A 12,021-nucleotide genomic window follows, 5' to 3' on the forward strand; every position below is an offset into this window, starting at 1 on the left:
CAACATTCACCCATTCACACTCACACGTGGATACACTCTTTCAATTAGTAGACGGCCCTCTATACCTCCTGAGTCACAGCCAGCACGACCTCTTTGGTACATATTAAATTAACAAGATATATGGTGTTCATTATTGAGCACCGTATATCTTCACAGATTTATTTGCCCCTCTGAAAGATTTCCTCACAAATGTCTCAACGTTTATTTTCAAGCCGTATTATAAAGTAAGGTGATTTCATGATGTTCTAGTTCATGTTAGTGATGTTGTTGTTGTTGTTTTTGTCATCCCACCTACAGCCCAGTCCGTCTACCTCAAGCCTCAGCTCCAACCATTCTGCCTCGCCCAATGTCACCAGCTCAGCCCCTTCCAGTGCCAGAGGTGAGACTGGTCCTCCACAGAAAGCACTTATTTTACAATGTTACACACTCTAGGCTTTTAGCTGATATTTCACTCCAGAGTGATTCACACAAAGGTTCAGCTGGACTCACTGAACACGGAGACTGAACCTTTGCCCTTTTAGGTGGCACAACCTTCTCTCACACCACCGCAGCATCCTGTCTGGTGAGGCCAGCGAGGTTAGACGGCGGCCAGGGAACACAAGCAGTAGAGGATGATTGGGTGGAGGAAAACGACGAGGGGGCATGTTTGAATGGAAAGTTGGAGACTGTAAAAAAAAAAAAAATAGAGAGAATGCAAAATGAGCTGGGATGAAAAATGAAATGGGATGCGACGTGGTGGTGACACATGCTGTTTAAAGAAACATGGAGAAAATGCACAGCAAGAGAGCGTAAGAGACGATTAGAGCTCTATGGAGTATCTCTCTGGGACCTCAACACAATCTCCAGTCCGGGCCGTCCAAGCCTTCTCTTCAGTGTGAATATCTAATGTTTTCCCCGTCTGCCCTCTTATCTCGCTGTGTTCAAACGTGTTTCTGCCTGATCCAGATCATAAACAGTAAGGATATATGAAGACGTTTATGGAAGCTTATGCACTCCCCTTTGGCAGGCTTCTGGCAGCGGGTGGCGCCCTTATAAAAGTGGCCTCTGTCTACCCATAAAGCCTGTGGAGAATTATTGCTTGTGTGGTCTTATCTGAATGAGAGCCAGCGATGGGTATCTCATATTCGTATGATAGCCCTCCAAGTGCTATCGCATTTGCTAATGGATCAAGATCCATACAGTGGCTAATACCAGTTGAGGGGAAGTGCTGTGAAAATGGTGCCAGCAAGTACTTTGAGCGTGTGTGTGTGTGTGTGTGTGGGGGGGGGGGGGGGGCTTTTGTGTTTCTCTCGATGCATGTGTTACACGTATTTCGGTTTCAAGGTTTAGCACGTGCATCTGTCTGTTGTAATTGTTCAGTCTAACTGAGGAAGTGCGGGAGTGCGCTTGGCGAGTAGGGAGGAAGGAAGGAGTGTTTGTGTGTGTGGGGTGTGGGGGGGGGGGGGGGGGGGGGAAAGAGAGAGAGAGAGAGGGAGGTTGGGCCATTTATCATGTCGTAGAGCTAGTGAGGCTGAAAGAATGGTCGAGAGGCTTGGCGGGAGAGAGAGAGATTGGCCTTTCCTGATTGCCAGTATTCGTGGGTAATAGTCTAACACCTTGCTGCTATTTGTGTGTGTGTGTGTGTGTGTGTGTGTGTCCGCGTCCGCTCTAACGTCTCACACCGTCCCTTCCAGGTTCACCCCAGATGGCAGAGAAGCATAAGCATTCCAGAGAAAATGCCTGTCTGTCTCCACGAGACCGACCGGTCAGCGCCATCTTCCCCAACCCTATGGATCCTGCACAGGTTGACACACACACACACACACACACATTCACCTACACACACCAGTAGTTGGTATAACCAGAAGGAATGGCACATTATAGCTTGTGTTCCAGTATAGAATGATTGTCCAGTCAAATAAAGTGCAACTGTCCCCCTTAGATTAAAACAGATGGTTGTTTGCATGCAAAGAATAAGGTGGATAAAAAATAGACACATTATCTTTTGACCTTTCAGTGACCAAACAATGAGGAAAGATGTCTGCTGGTATGTGGAACGTTTGAGAATGTGCTCCTGCTGTCACATTTGTAGTCCTATATTTTGGTTAGAAAAAGACGAATGAAGACATAATGCCAAAAATGAATATAAAAAATCTAATTTGCTAACTAATATTGTCATGTTGGCATATAATACTATGTACTAATACTTTTAGCATAGCCCAAATCACAATAGAGTTACGGAGTAGTCGGAGCCAGTTCAGGCACCACAGGTTGTTGTTGCGGGTCATTTTCAGTCGACAATATGAGGCGCATTTGAAAAACATCTTTAATAAACAGTTGAAGGTGCAACTCTGAACATAAAAGTGTGAGGGGAGGAGTTAGCCACGACTCCCAAGGTGCGTTTTGAAATGTAGCATCCAGTCACCAAGCGTAAGATTAGTTACATTAGAAGTTTAAGATTACAGTGTTCAGAAAAACAATAATACATTTAGCAACTATGTTGCTGCGTTTCGTTCCCCACTGCAACAACAAAGTGTTTTTTAATTCCCTCCAGCTCCTCTTCTCCATAGCAACGGCAGCCAAGGCTAATGTGTTTTGTAGTATTGAGAGCCGCCTTCGCTTCTATAATGTAACACTGAGACTATAATACCAAGAACAGTTTGAAATGGGAATGCAGAATGGGGAAAACCCTTCCCTTTCCACGCTCTATATTCAGTGCACTATTTTTTTAATGGAAAAGGAAAACTCATTTTTTCGGTTGTGTCTTCTTATGTCGAGCTCACTTGGCTCCACCTGTGAACCAAAAGTGTGATTTGGAATAAGACAGACATCTAGATGTACGTTTTGATGGATAATGGGCAATGCAGAAATCCAGGTCCATTTTGTATTGCACAGCATATCTCAATGGGTGATTTCTGTTTTCGGATAAAGTGGCTCATGCCATGACGCCGCTCTTTTGTCGCTGAGAATTGCAGTTTTTCAAAGAGCGCCATCGATAACATTCCAGTAATGCAAGAACAAGAGCCAACAATAAAAACATGATATTGCAGCGTCTTCTCTCGCTGAAGGGCGCGGTATGTAACGGAATCACACTCTCTCTCCTGAGAGACGAGGCTACTGTTCCAGAAAAATATTGTGTTTGTTTTTTCAAGGCCCTTCCTTTGCCTCTCACGGTCAGCACTGCTGGCACAGTTCACCTGTTTTTCACAGCCCGTTTGGGCTGAATCAAAAGAATCGTTGTTATTCTACAGATGAATAGATGGTGGGAGACCAAGCAATTATTCCCAACCTGAAAGCCGTGAAAGACCAGCTATTAGCAGCTAATGGAACATTGATTATTAGAAACATGGATCACTGGTAACATTTACTGCAAAAAGAAAAGAAAATCTGATCTATATATTTTTGGGGGTGGAGCGGTAGTGCTCATCAATTCTACAAATATCACCCTGCTAGACATAAAGGTCATTACGCATTCAGTGCTTTGTCTTTCTGACTCTGTTGCCATCTGTGCCTCCCTCGGTCTGTTCTATTGAATTTCTGGGGGAATAAATTTCACACCTTGATATTTATTTTAACCGTTCAATATTCAATTATTCCTCTCTGCTTTAAAGCTGGAATTTACTTAGGTTATCTCAAATACACTGTTTCACGCTGTACATATTTGACAGTCATTTGGACTATTTCTTCTGTGTGCAGAGAGCTCCTCCTCATCAGATAGGTGATGCCACTTTACCAAGGAGTGACCCCAACCTGTCAGCGCCAGACAAAGGTAAAACATCACGTTTAGCATATTCTGTTACATCCTTCTCTTCCACGCACTCAATGAATAGCGACATTCTACATTCAGCCACCTTCCAAAAATACACTCTCACCTTGCAGGGAATCCCCTCAAGTAGAATAATAATGCCAAATTGAGGCGAGATAGATTTATGGTAAAAGTGCGGTTTATTTATTTTATTATTTAGTGTTTTTGAGTGTTCGTGGCTGTTAGAGCGGGTGTTGCAGGGGTGCTGCGTCAGTAACGGGCTTCTCCTCTATTACTCACCGCCGCTTACACCGCTGTCCAGGCTGCCGGTCATCTGTCCAAACGCGGAGTGTGTGTGACAGTTTCACCTCAGAGTGACTTGAGACGTCTGTCTTCACACAGCTGCTTCAGGGAGCGCCTAAGGATGCACGCACACACACACACACACACACGCATACACACTGGGCTCCGTTTTTTTTTCTTCAACACCGTACAGCTTTTCATCTTCCCTCATCCTTACACAGAAATTAAAATGGCAGGTACTATTCCTGCAACGCTGATGGACGTGTGTGACATTCATATGTATGAATTCACATCTATTAGTTAAGCCCCCCTGGTTGTCAATTTTGCTCAACATAACCAAGGAGAGATGCACATTTCTTGCATTTTGTGGGGGAAAATATGCCGATGAGTTGAGACTGAAAGCTTACAGCCCCCCACCCCCTTGTGTAATTAACAGAAAATACTTTTCTCTGAACTTTGGCAAAACAAATGAGGAGTAAAACGCCCGCGTGAAATGCATTTCCTTCCATCTGTGCTTCTCACAAACACTTTGTGATTATAATTAGCGAGGACTGCGGAAGAGACACCTCAAAATACAGAGTGAAGAGTGTGGATACGATAGCTTCCTTGCGACTCGCACACCTTTTCCGTGCGCTTCGAGCACGATCTGTGAAATAACGCAGTGAGAGATTGATGAGCTGCCACACTGTGGTGACATGACACCTTTTATGCATGCGACAATGACGAAAAGCTGCTAGAATTTACACAAAGCCTGTGATTGTGTGAACGTGTTGTTCGCCACATCTCCAAATCATAACTCCAGATACCAAATATAGTGTTGTTAAAATATGATGCTTCCCAGACTCTTTGTTTGCTGTGAAATGAAAATGAAGCCCGCTCAGTCGCGGTGCCCGGAGGCATCGGACTACCACCACTTCATAAACTTCGACCTGACCAATCGCAGTGACTGTGATTTCAATAGTGTGTGATTACATATCATTTTTACAGAAAAGCCTGCACTTGATGCCGCTCCTCGACTTGGAGAGGCTACTTTAGTTTGATTGAATGTGACCCATAAACCTGAAGACTAAACAAGAACCGTCTGAGATTTCTACCAGAACAAGTAGTGTTGGTTCAATGGCGTATTTTATAGTTTGTTCCTGTTGATATGAAATGTACATTTAGGAAAACCCATTAACCTGCTTTCACAGCAAATGTGCAGCTGTGGAATTGATCAGAATTCGGCCATTATTTTTTTCTCTTTTCTATTTCCTCGCTCCATTTATATGCTTTTTGTTAAATTATTTAGGACTACCTACCACAAATATCACTTCTGCAGAGGTTTTGTTTTGCTGCTTGAACTGAAGCAACACGATGCATGCTTATGTTACGCCCCTGTAGTAATGTAATATAATGTAATGTCGGGTGATAGAAGTACAGAAACACATTTATGGACCAAAGTCATCTACCAACTTTTAAAAAGCACGAGAGAGACAGGACTCGAAGTAAGAGAAAACAAAAAGGTGTCAACAAATTGATACACGGCGTAGAATTTCAGGAAGACGAATTGATTAAGAAAAGTTTTTATTTTTTAAATTATTTTTTAAAGTACAAATCAAAATAGGATGTCAAAAATGTACACTGAGCTCTGACGGTCAAAGTCCCAAATGCGCTGACAATGCATGTCCAATGGAGTTCTAGCCGTGTCAGGAGGCAGAAATAATGACGGCACTAGTCTCGCTGTAAACGACCAACTCTCTGAGGTCCCAGAGTTATATGACTCTGGTCTTCTCAAGCACGGCATAATGTATTAGAGCAGAAGAGGATACCGAGCTGAAAGATTAATTTTATGATTGTTGACATTCTGAATGTAGTGGAAGAGTTAATGCTTGAAGATCCTTCCTCAGATATTGCTCGTCGTAAGCGGTGCATGCACGTAAGCGACATTTTTTCAGGCCACAGGAAAAAAGGAAAATACAGAAATCCGTCAAGTGAAATAGCGCAATTTGTTTGGCAGAAGATGGCGTGTTCACGTTTTTTTTTTTTTTACTTTTAAAGTAACGCACTTCATCCTAAACTCAATCTCGGGCAACATATACACTCCTGCACGTTGGGTGTGAAACCAGTGTCACTGCCATTTGTTTCCGTGTTATCATGCCGTCCATCTGAAATGTGTTTCTCCATGTTGTGTTGTCATCCCATAATCCTTTGAGTGACGTGTATTGTTTCTGTGTACTGTAAGTGCGACCCACACCCAGTAGCTGGAGCCTAGACAGTGTCAAAGAGGGCGCCCCATCCTTCTCTGATTCTTTTGGCAAAATGCTATGCCCTCCTGTACCTCCTAGGCCACCGTACTCAGGTAAAGTGGCTGATCATGATGAATTCTCCGATTTTTGAAGAATGATACTAATTTTTCCAATCCGACTTTTGACACCTGGGGCTTTCCCGCACACCTTCCTACAGTGACATTTTCCCATCTGAGACCCTCAGCTACCGTTTCCTGGCTTGCTGCTCCTAATGTCTTGCTTCACTAACTGGCTTTGATATGTTCTGGTTATGTGATGTGTGAGTTCAGCTGACAACAAGTCTGAAAATCTCAGTGGACTTTGAGAGGGTTCCCAATTGAAATTCCAGTCAATTTTCCAGATTTTGCTCCTGAGAATTGCATGTCATTACATTTCAACAACGGCTTTCTCCACCATCAACTCACACAGTATTTTAGTTGTTTACTTGTATACAGATTTGACTTATCCCCCAGTGCTTTCTGATCTATCATGCTGGCCAGCAGCGTAATACACAGATGGAGTGTCTCCCCTCCCCCCGCACACGCACACACACACACACACACACACACACACACTCACATGTCCTCATTGAATAGAAGGGAAACAGATGTTTGATGTGGAAACAGCTTAAGGCAGCCTAAAGAACCTGCAGAACATCAACAGCTTCATTGGCGCTTTAAGCCAATGGCCCTCTCAGCTCCGTGTGTGTTTGTTTGCATGACTCACGCTGTGTCATCAAGGTGAATGGAAGAAGACGGCTGCCTAATTTGAATTTTCCCTCTTTTTCTCTCGCTTTCGCTCTCGTCCGATTGTCAGCAGGCTCGTCGGCTAAAAACATGAGGTCGCAGTCGCCTGTCTCCGCGTCCAGATCGCCGCAAAAGGTTGGTTCTGTCTCCGTTACTCACTGCCTCACTGTCCGTTTGGTGTGACTTTCAGGCTTTTTTTAAATTTTTTTTATTGTTCCTCTGTCTTTTCCCTGAGATTGCCTGACCTTGCTTGGTGACAGCCTCGGGCCTTTGTACTGCACTGCTACGGTCTCACCGGCCAGCTCCAGGGTCTTTATCCTACTCTGTGTTAAGCCGAGGCCTGGGAGCTTTGCATTACTGTTCACTGAAGCTGCTAACTGCTCCAGTGCTGCGGATTTTGTAGCCTTTTTATGACACTGCTGTCCCAAAGAGGACCCAAAGCGGTACTGGCTGGAGGGCACTCATCGTGTTAGCTAAATGTACACCTGGTGAGCGCCAACTGTTTTCCACGGTTTAATTCTGGCTCTAAGAGGAGGTCACCTCCTGGCCTGCTTGGCAAAAATATGCATAACCAGATGGATTTATTCAACTTCACTTCATGTACTTGTCAGTGAATTTAAATTTCAAAGCTATTGATGCTATGAGACCTGTATTGAATGTTCCCTCTAGCATCTCTCAAATGAGATGTGTTGAAACGGGTCTTTAATACCTCTGACCGCAAGTGTTTTTTTGTTTATCTGCAGTTAAACTGATTACTCTCGTTTTGTCTCCAAGCTCTGATTTGTTGCTAATGAGCCTCTTAGTAGTTAATACCAGACTGCGGAAGCGGTAGAGGTCCAGGAAAGGTTAACGAAGCACTGAGTGAGCTTTTAATGAGGGGTACAAACGTTGTTTTGAAACTCTGGTGAACTGAAACCCCGCCTCCTGCTCATCTTCGTTGTGGGCTCGTCACGAGCGTCGGTGCGAAGCTCCCAGCTTTGCTGCGGGTGCGATGACTTCTCGCATGGGACGACGACGACGTGCGTGGGCGTGTGCGTGTGCATGTGCGTGTGCGCGCGTGTGTGTTTTCGCGCCCGCCCGTCCGTCCGAAAGAACGACACTGGGGAGAGTGAGTGACAGCTTGGAACTCAGCATGCTCTGTCAATCGTGTGTGTGCTCTGATAGAAGAGGTTCGAAGCAAAGTGCCTAGCTGCCCATCACAGCACAGCCAGAGACAGGTCCACCGTGGACCCCATTATCTGGCACACATGACTCAACACACACAACCACACACCTCTGGCCAGGGATGCATGGACCCCATTTCTGTGTGTCAGTGCAGCTAGGGGCTCATTACCAGACCACAAACCCCAGGACAGATAGTGAACCTGCAGAAAAAACATTGTGCCAGTCTAACAGGCCTGCACCTACTCATCTGCAGGGATAGAACTGATATCCAGTGGTAGCCTCTCTCTGGAGAACTGGGTCAGGAGTTTAAACTGCTTGTCAGCACTATATTAAATACACATATTTTCATCACGGTCGCCCCAGATGTGGGAAAAGGTTTGTCCAGTCGTGCATGCTAAATGGATACCTCTCTTAGTGCGTACCCCCTGAAGCATGAGCAATACCACCTTACTGATCAATTGTATACTCCACTAGATCCAATTAAATTTTAGCAGAAATAAAGGCAGCGTGGTGTAATTGCTCAGAAAAATATTTTGATGAGTGATCGAATTTTTGAGTTTGGAAGTGTGGCATATTGTGTTTTTTCATCTCGGTGCACAGGGCCGGTTGATGGAGTGTAAAAACCTGGCCCTCTCTTTTTTTTTTAAGTATTGTGTCAGCACACAGAATCGGGCATGCATACAATATGGTTGCATGCTTTTGCCATAAATATTCAAATAATGCTATATTATGTTCGGGCATTTTTTTTTGCAGACGTTAAACTAGTTTTTGCCTCTTTCTTGTGAAATGCTGGATACTTTAACCTAACACAAATGTCTTTGAATGAAACAATCCGAGGTCATTCTGCAGATTATTCTGCTGAATTAAATATTTGGACTGTTTTTTGTCATTTTTGAAAAATTTTTGTCTTTCAAAAAGTAATTCCACCTTCATAATTAAAATAGTAGTTATTGGCAGCCCTGGATTGCTGTTACCATACGACTAAGAAAAACAGCAAATCAGTACAAAGGAGAAGCTGGAAAAAGGTCATGTTTGACATTCATGGTTAAAAAAACAAGATGTTCAGGGGCTGTTATGATGCAATTAATTGATGATCAAAAGGTTTGTTGTTTGGCTAAAAGCCCAAAATCTTTTTGCATGAAGAAAACGCATGATTTTTTTTTTTCATTCCTTCTCCCCCTGTAGACCACAGTGCCACCTTTCACCCCTTCGCCCACCGAGTGCCAGTCCACCAGCCTGGTCTCCAACTCCCCCGTCCTCTCCGGCAGCTACAGCAGTGGCATCTCCTCCCTCAGCCGCTGCAGCGTGTCGGAAGCTTCTGGCACTGAGCTGCCTGCAGGTGACCACCTGCCCCATCCGCTGCCTCCCCCCACCACCTTGCCAAACTCTGTCTCCAGCAGCTCAGACGAGCCGATCCGCAGAGAGAATAAGACGCCTCCCCCCTACAGCGTGTACGAGAGGAACAACCCCCGCAGGCCCGTGCCGCTGCCCCACAGTCTCTCCATCCCCCCACAGACGGACCCCCCGGCCCTTCCACCCAAGCCTCACCAGCTCCGCACTGGCAGCATGAAGCTGGACGGAACCTCTGACCCTCGAGTCCCCAGACCAAGGCCTCTGCCCAGGAAGGTGTCCCAGCTATAGGTGCTGGTTTGGGTCCAGGTCTGGAGAAGAAACACACTGGCGTATTTTGCACTTTTCTACTGGGCACTCACTTGTTTTTTGTGATCTTCAGTTTGGCATTCCTGACCTACACTCCAATAAAAGACACGGGCCTCTAGATTAACAGGCTGTCAAAAAAAGACTGAAGAAACGGTCAAATATTGAACGTTTCTTTTTGTATTTACTAGAGGGCATTGCATTGACTTTGACTTGGTCATTCTGCACTTTTAGCTCTAGTGTGTATAATAGGTCACCACGGTCAGTCATAACATATGTTTACCAGAACACTCTAGAAAAACACAGTTTTGATAGATGTAATAATCTCAAATATATGTATATTGGTATATATGAGAATTGTTTTTGCCTTAAGTATTGGAAACAGAGTCTTTTATCCGTGAGTCTTGCACGTTTTTTTTATTTTTATTTTTTTTTAATCGACTCGTACATTGGTATACTATATGGCTAAAAAGGTGCTAGAGGCCTTGAGTATGCATTTCAGTGAAGTGTAGTAGAAACGGGTGTGTTCCCATAGTCATATCCACACAAGGAATTGGACAGAAAAATGTTAACATGCTAACAAAAATGTATTACCGTTAAATGAAAGAAAAAAAAAAAAAAAAAGCTGTTATTTCTGCCAGACGAAAAAGTATTTGCAGTGATTTAAAAAGTTTGGCAAAGATAACTTCAGCACAGTAATGGGAGCAATTTTCACTCCACATTATTTAACTCACAGTCATATGTAAATCAGAAAACCAGAGAGGTTTTCAGTGGGAAGTTGACATCAAAACAACTCTTCTGCCCTTCTCCCAAGAATGTTAAATCAGCCTTTCACACTTACCAAAAATTGCCCTCATATACAATAAAATCATGAGCCTGGACCAAACATAAGGGCAAAAGCTGGTGCAATTGCATGCTTAGAACTTTGCCTTTTGACCATTGACATTTAGATGAACACACCCTATCCCTCCTGCATGATGTACATGACAACAGATCTTAAGGGGGTGCGCCAAGTATTTTGCCAAAGGAAAATGTACAATGTGCTGTAAAGAAACTTTTGTTAAACTGGATCAGAGAGTTTTAAGACCGAATTTTGAATTCACAAAAGTGATTTCACCCCCAAAAAAATCCTAAAATTAAACTGTTATATGTATTGATCAGTTGTAACTTGAGACAAGCACAAACTAGACTTAATTGTCTGTATTTTGACCATTACTGTTTTGAGGAACTCTCTATTTGACGAAGCAGTAATTGGAACCGAGTTTCACTCTCGGCAGCAACCTTAAAACACTCAAGGACTGACACTCTATTGAAGAAATATTTACAAACTAATCATTGTCAAATATTTGTACAGATGAGATTTACTTTGTTGATTCAAAAGATGGACGTGAGTTGACTGCACTATAACTAGTTGTACAGTTCAACCACATTGCATTGCTGCAGTGAATTAAGTTTTCTGTGGCGGGCACATTTCACATTGTTTTGTAAAATAGAGGACATTTTGGCTTAAAATATTCATCAAACGTAAATTCTGTGCAACATTTTAATTTTTTTGGGGGCTTTGATATTGTTTATATGTTTCATTTTTGTATTGTTAATTTACTTTTTGATTTGTTGTGAATCTTTGAGATTAAATATTCACATTAATCAGTACTTGAGAACCTGTAAATGATATGATGAGATTAATGTAAGTATGCCAAATATAAAATTTGTGTATTACAATTAATGTAAATATTGTGTTTTTAACAAAATGTAGCTATAACAATTTACAGCTTTGAATGTAATGTTGAAGCAGCAAATTATTATTATAAATGTTCAAACTTTTATGGTTTTGTGAGTGTAGAAAAACTAAGGTCATGCATAATGACACCTAACACATTTACAAGTTCAATAAACTGCCCTATGTAATACAAATGGACTGATCGGCAGATTTCTGTTCTGAGACCTTAGAGATTTATGGGGTATTGAGGTTTCTCTCCCAGCACTGCAGACATCATGAGACATAATGCACCCCAAGGAGTTCACTGAAATGGCCACACCCGGGCTCACGTTCTACCCTGGAAGGAAGCAGACGTGATTTAGGGAAGAAGGACTCGCAATTGTTGGCGGTAACCATGTGCAACGCAAATCTATCACGATTAGTTAATATGAGAGGTTTATTTTA

The 12,021-nt window shown here is 43.1% G+C and overlaps 1 protein-coding gene across 9 annotated transcripts in view; it reads left to right on the plus strand.

The window, feature by feature from the left end:
* The window catches only part of dock4b (dedicator of cytokinesis 4b), a 100,239-nt gene extending 88,468 nt beyond the window's left edge, over positions 1–11,771 (plus strand). For 5 of the 9 annotated variants that reach the window (XM_034526020.1, XM_034526023.1, XM_034526026.1 and 2 more), the window contains 6 exons: positions 298–379; positions 1,674–1,783; positions 3,676–3,748; positions 6,249–6,365; positions 7,108–7,172; positions 9,387–11,771. In XM_034526020.1, coding sequence (XP_034381911.1) covers positions 298–379; positions 1,674–1,783; positions 3,676–3,748; positions 6,249–6,365; positions 7,108–7,172; positions 9,387–9,842 — 903 coding nt within the window. In that variant the 3' untranslated portion in view covers positions 9,843–11,771. The remainder of the gene's footprint in view (positions 1–297; positions 380–1,673; positions 1,784–3,675; positions 3,749–6,248; positions 6,366–7,107; positions 7,173–9,386) is intronic. The other 4 variants (XM_034526021.1, XM_034526025.1, XM_034526027.1 and 1 more) reach the window with 3 other exon arrangements.
* Positions 11,772–12,021: the final 250 nt, after the last annotated feature.

The sequence above is a fragment of the Cyclopterus lumpus genome, chromosome 23 (genome assembly GCF_009769545.1).
Source record: "Cyclopterus lumpus isolate fCycLum1 chromosome 23, fCycLum1.pri, whole genome shotgun sequence".
Taxonomy (NCBI): Eukaryota; Metazoa; Chordata; class Actinopteri; order Perciformes; family Cyclopteridae; genus Cyclopterus; species Cyclopterus lumpus.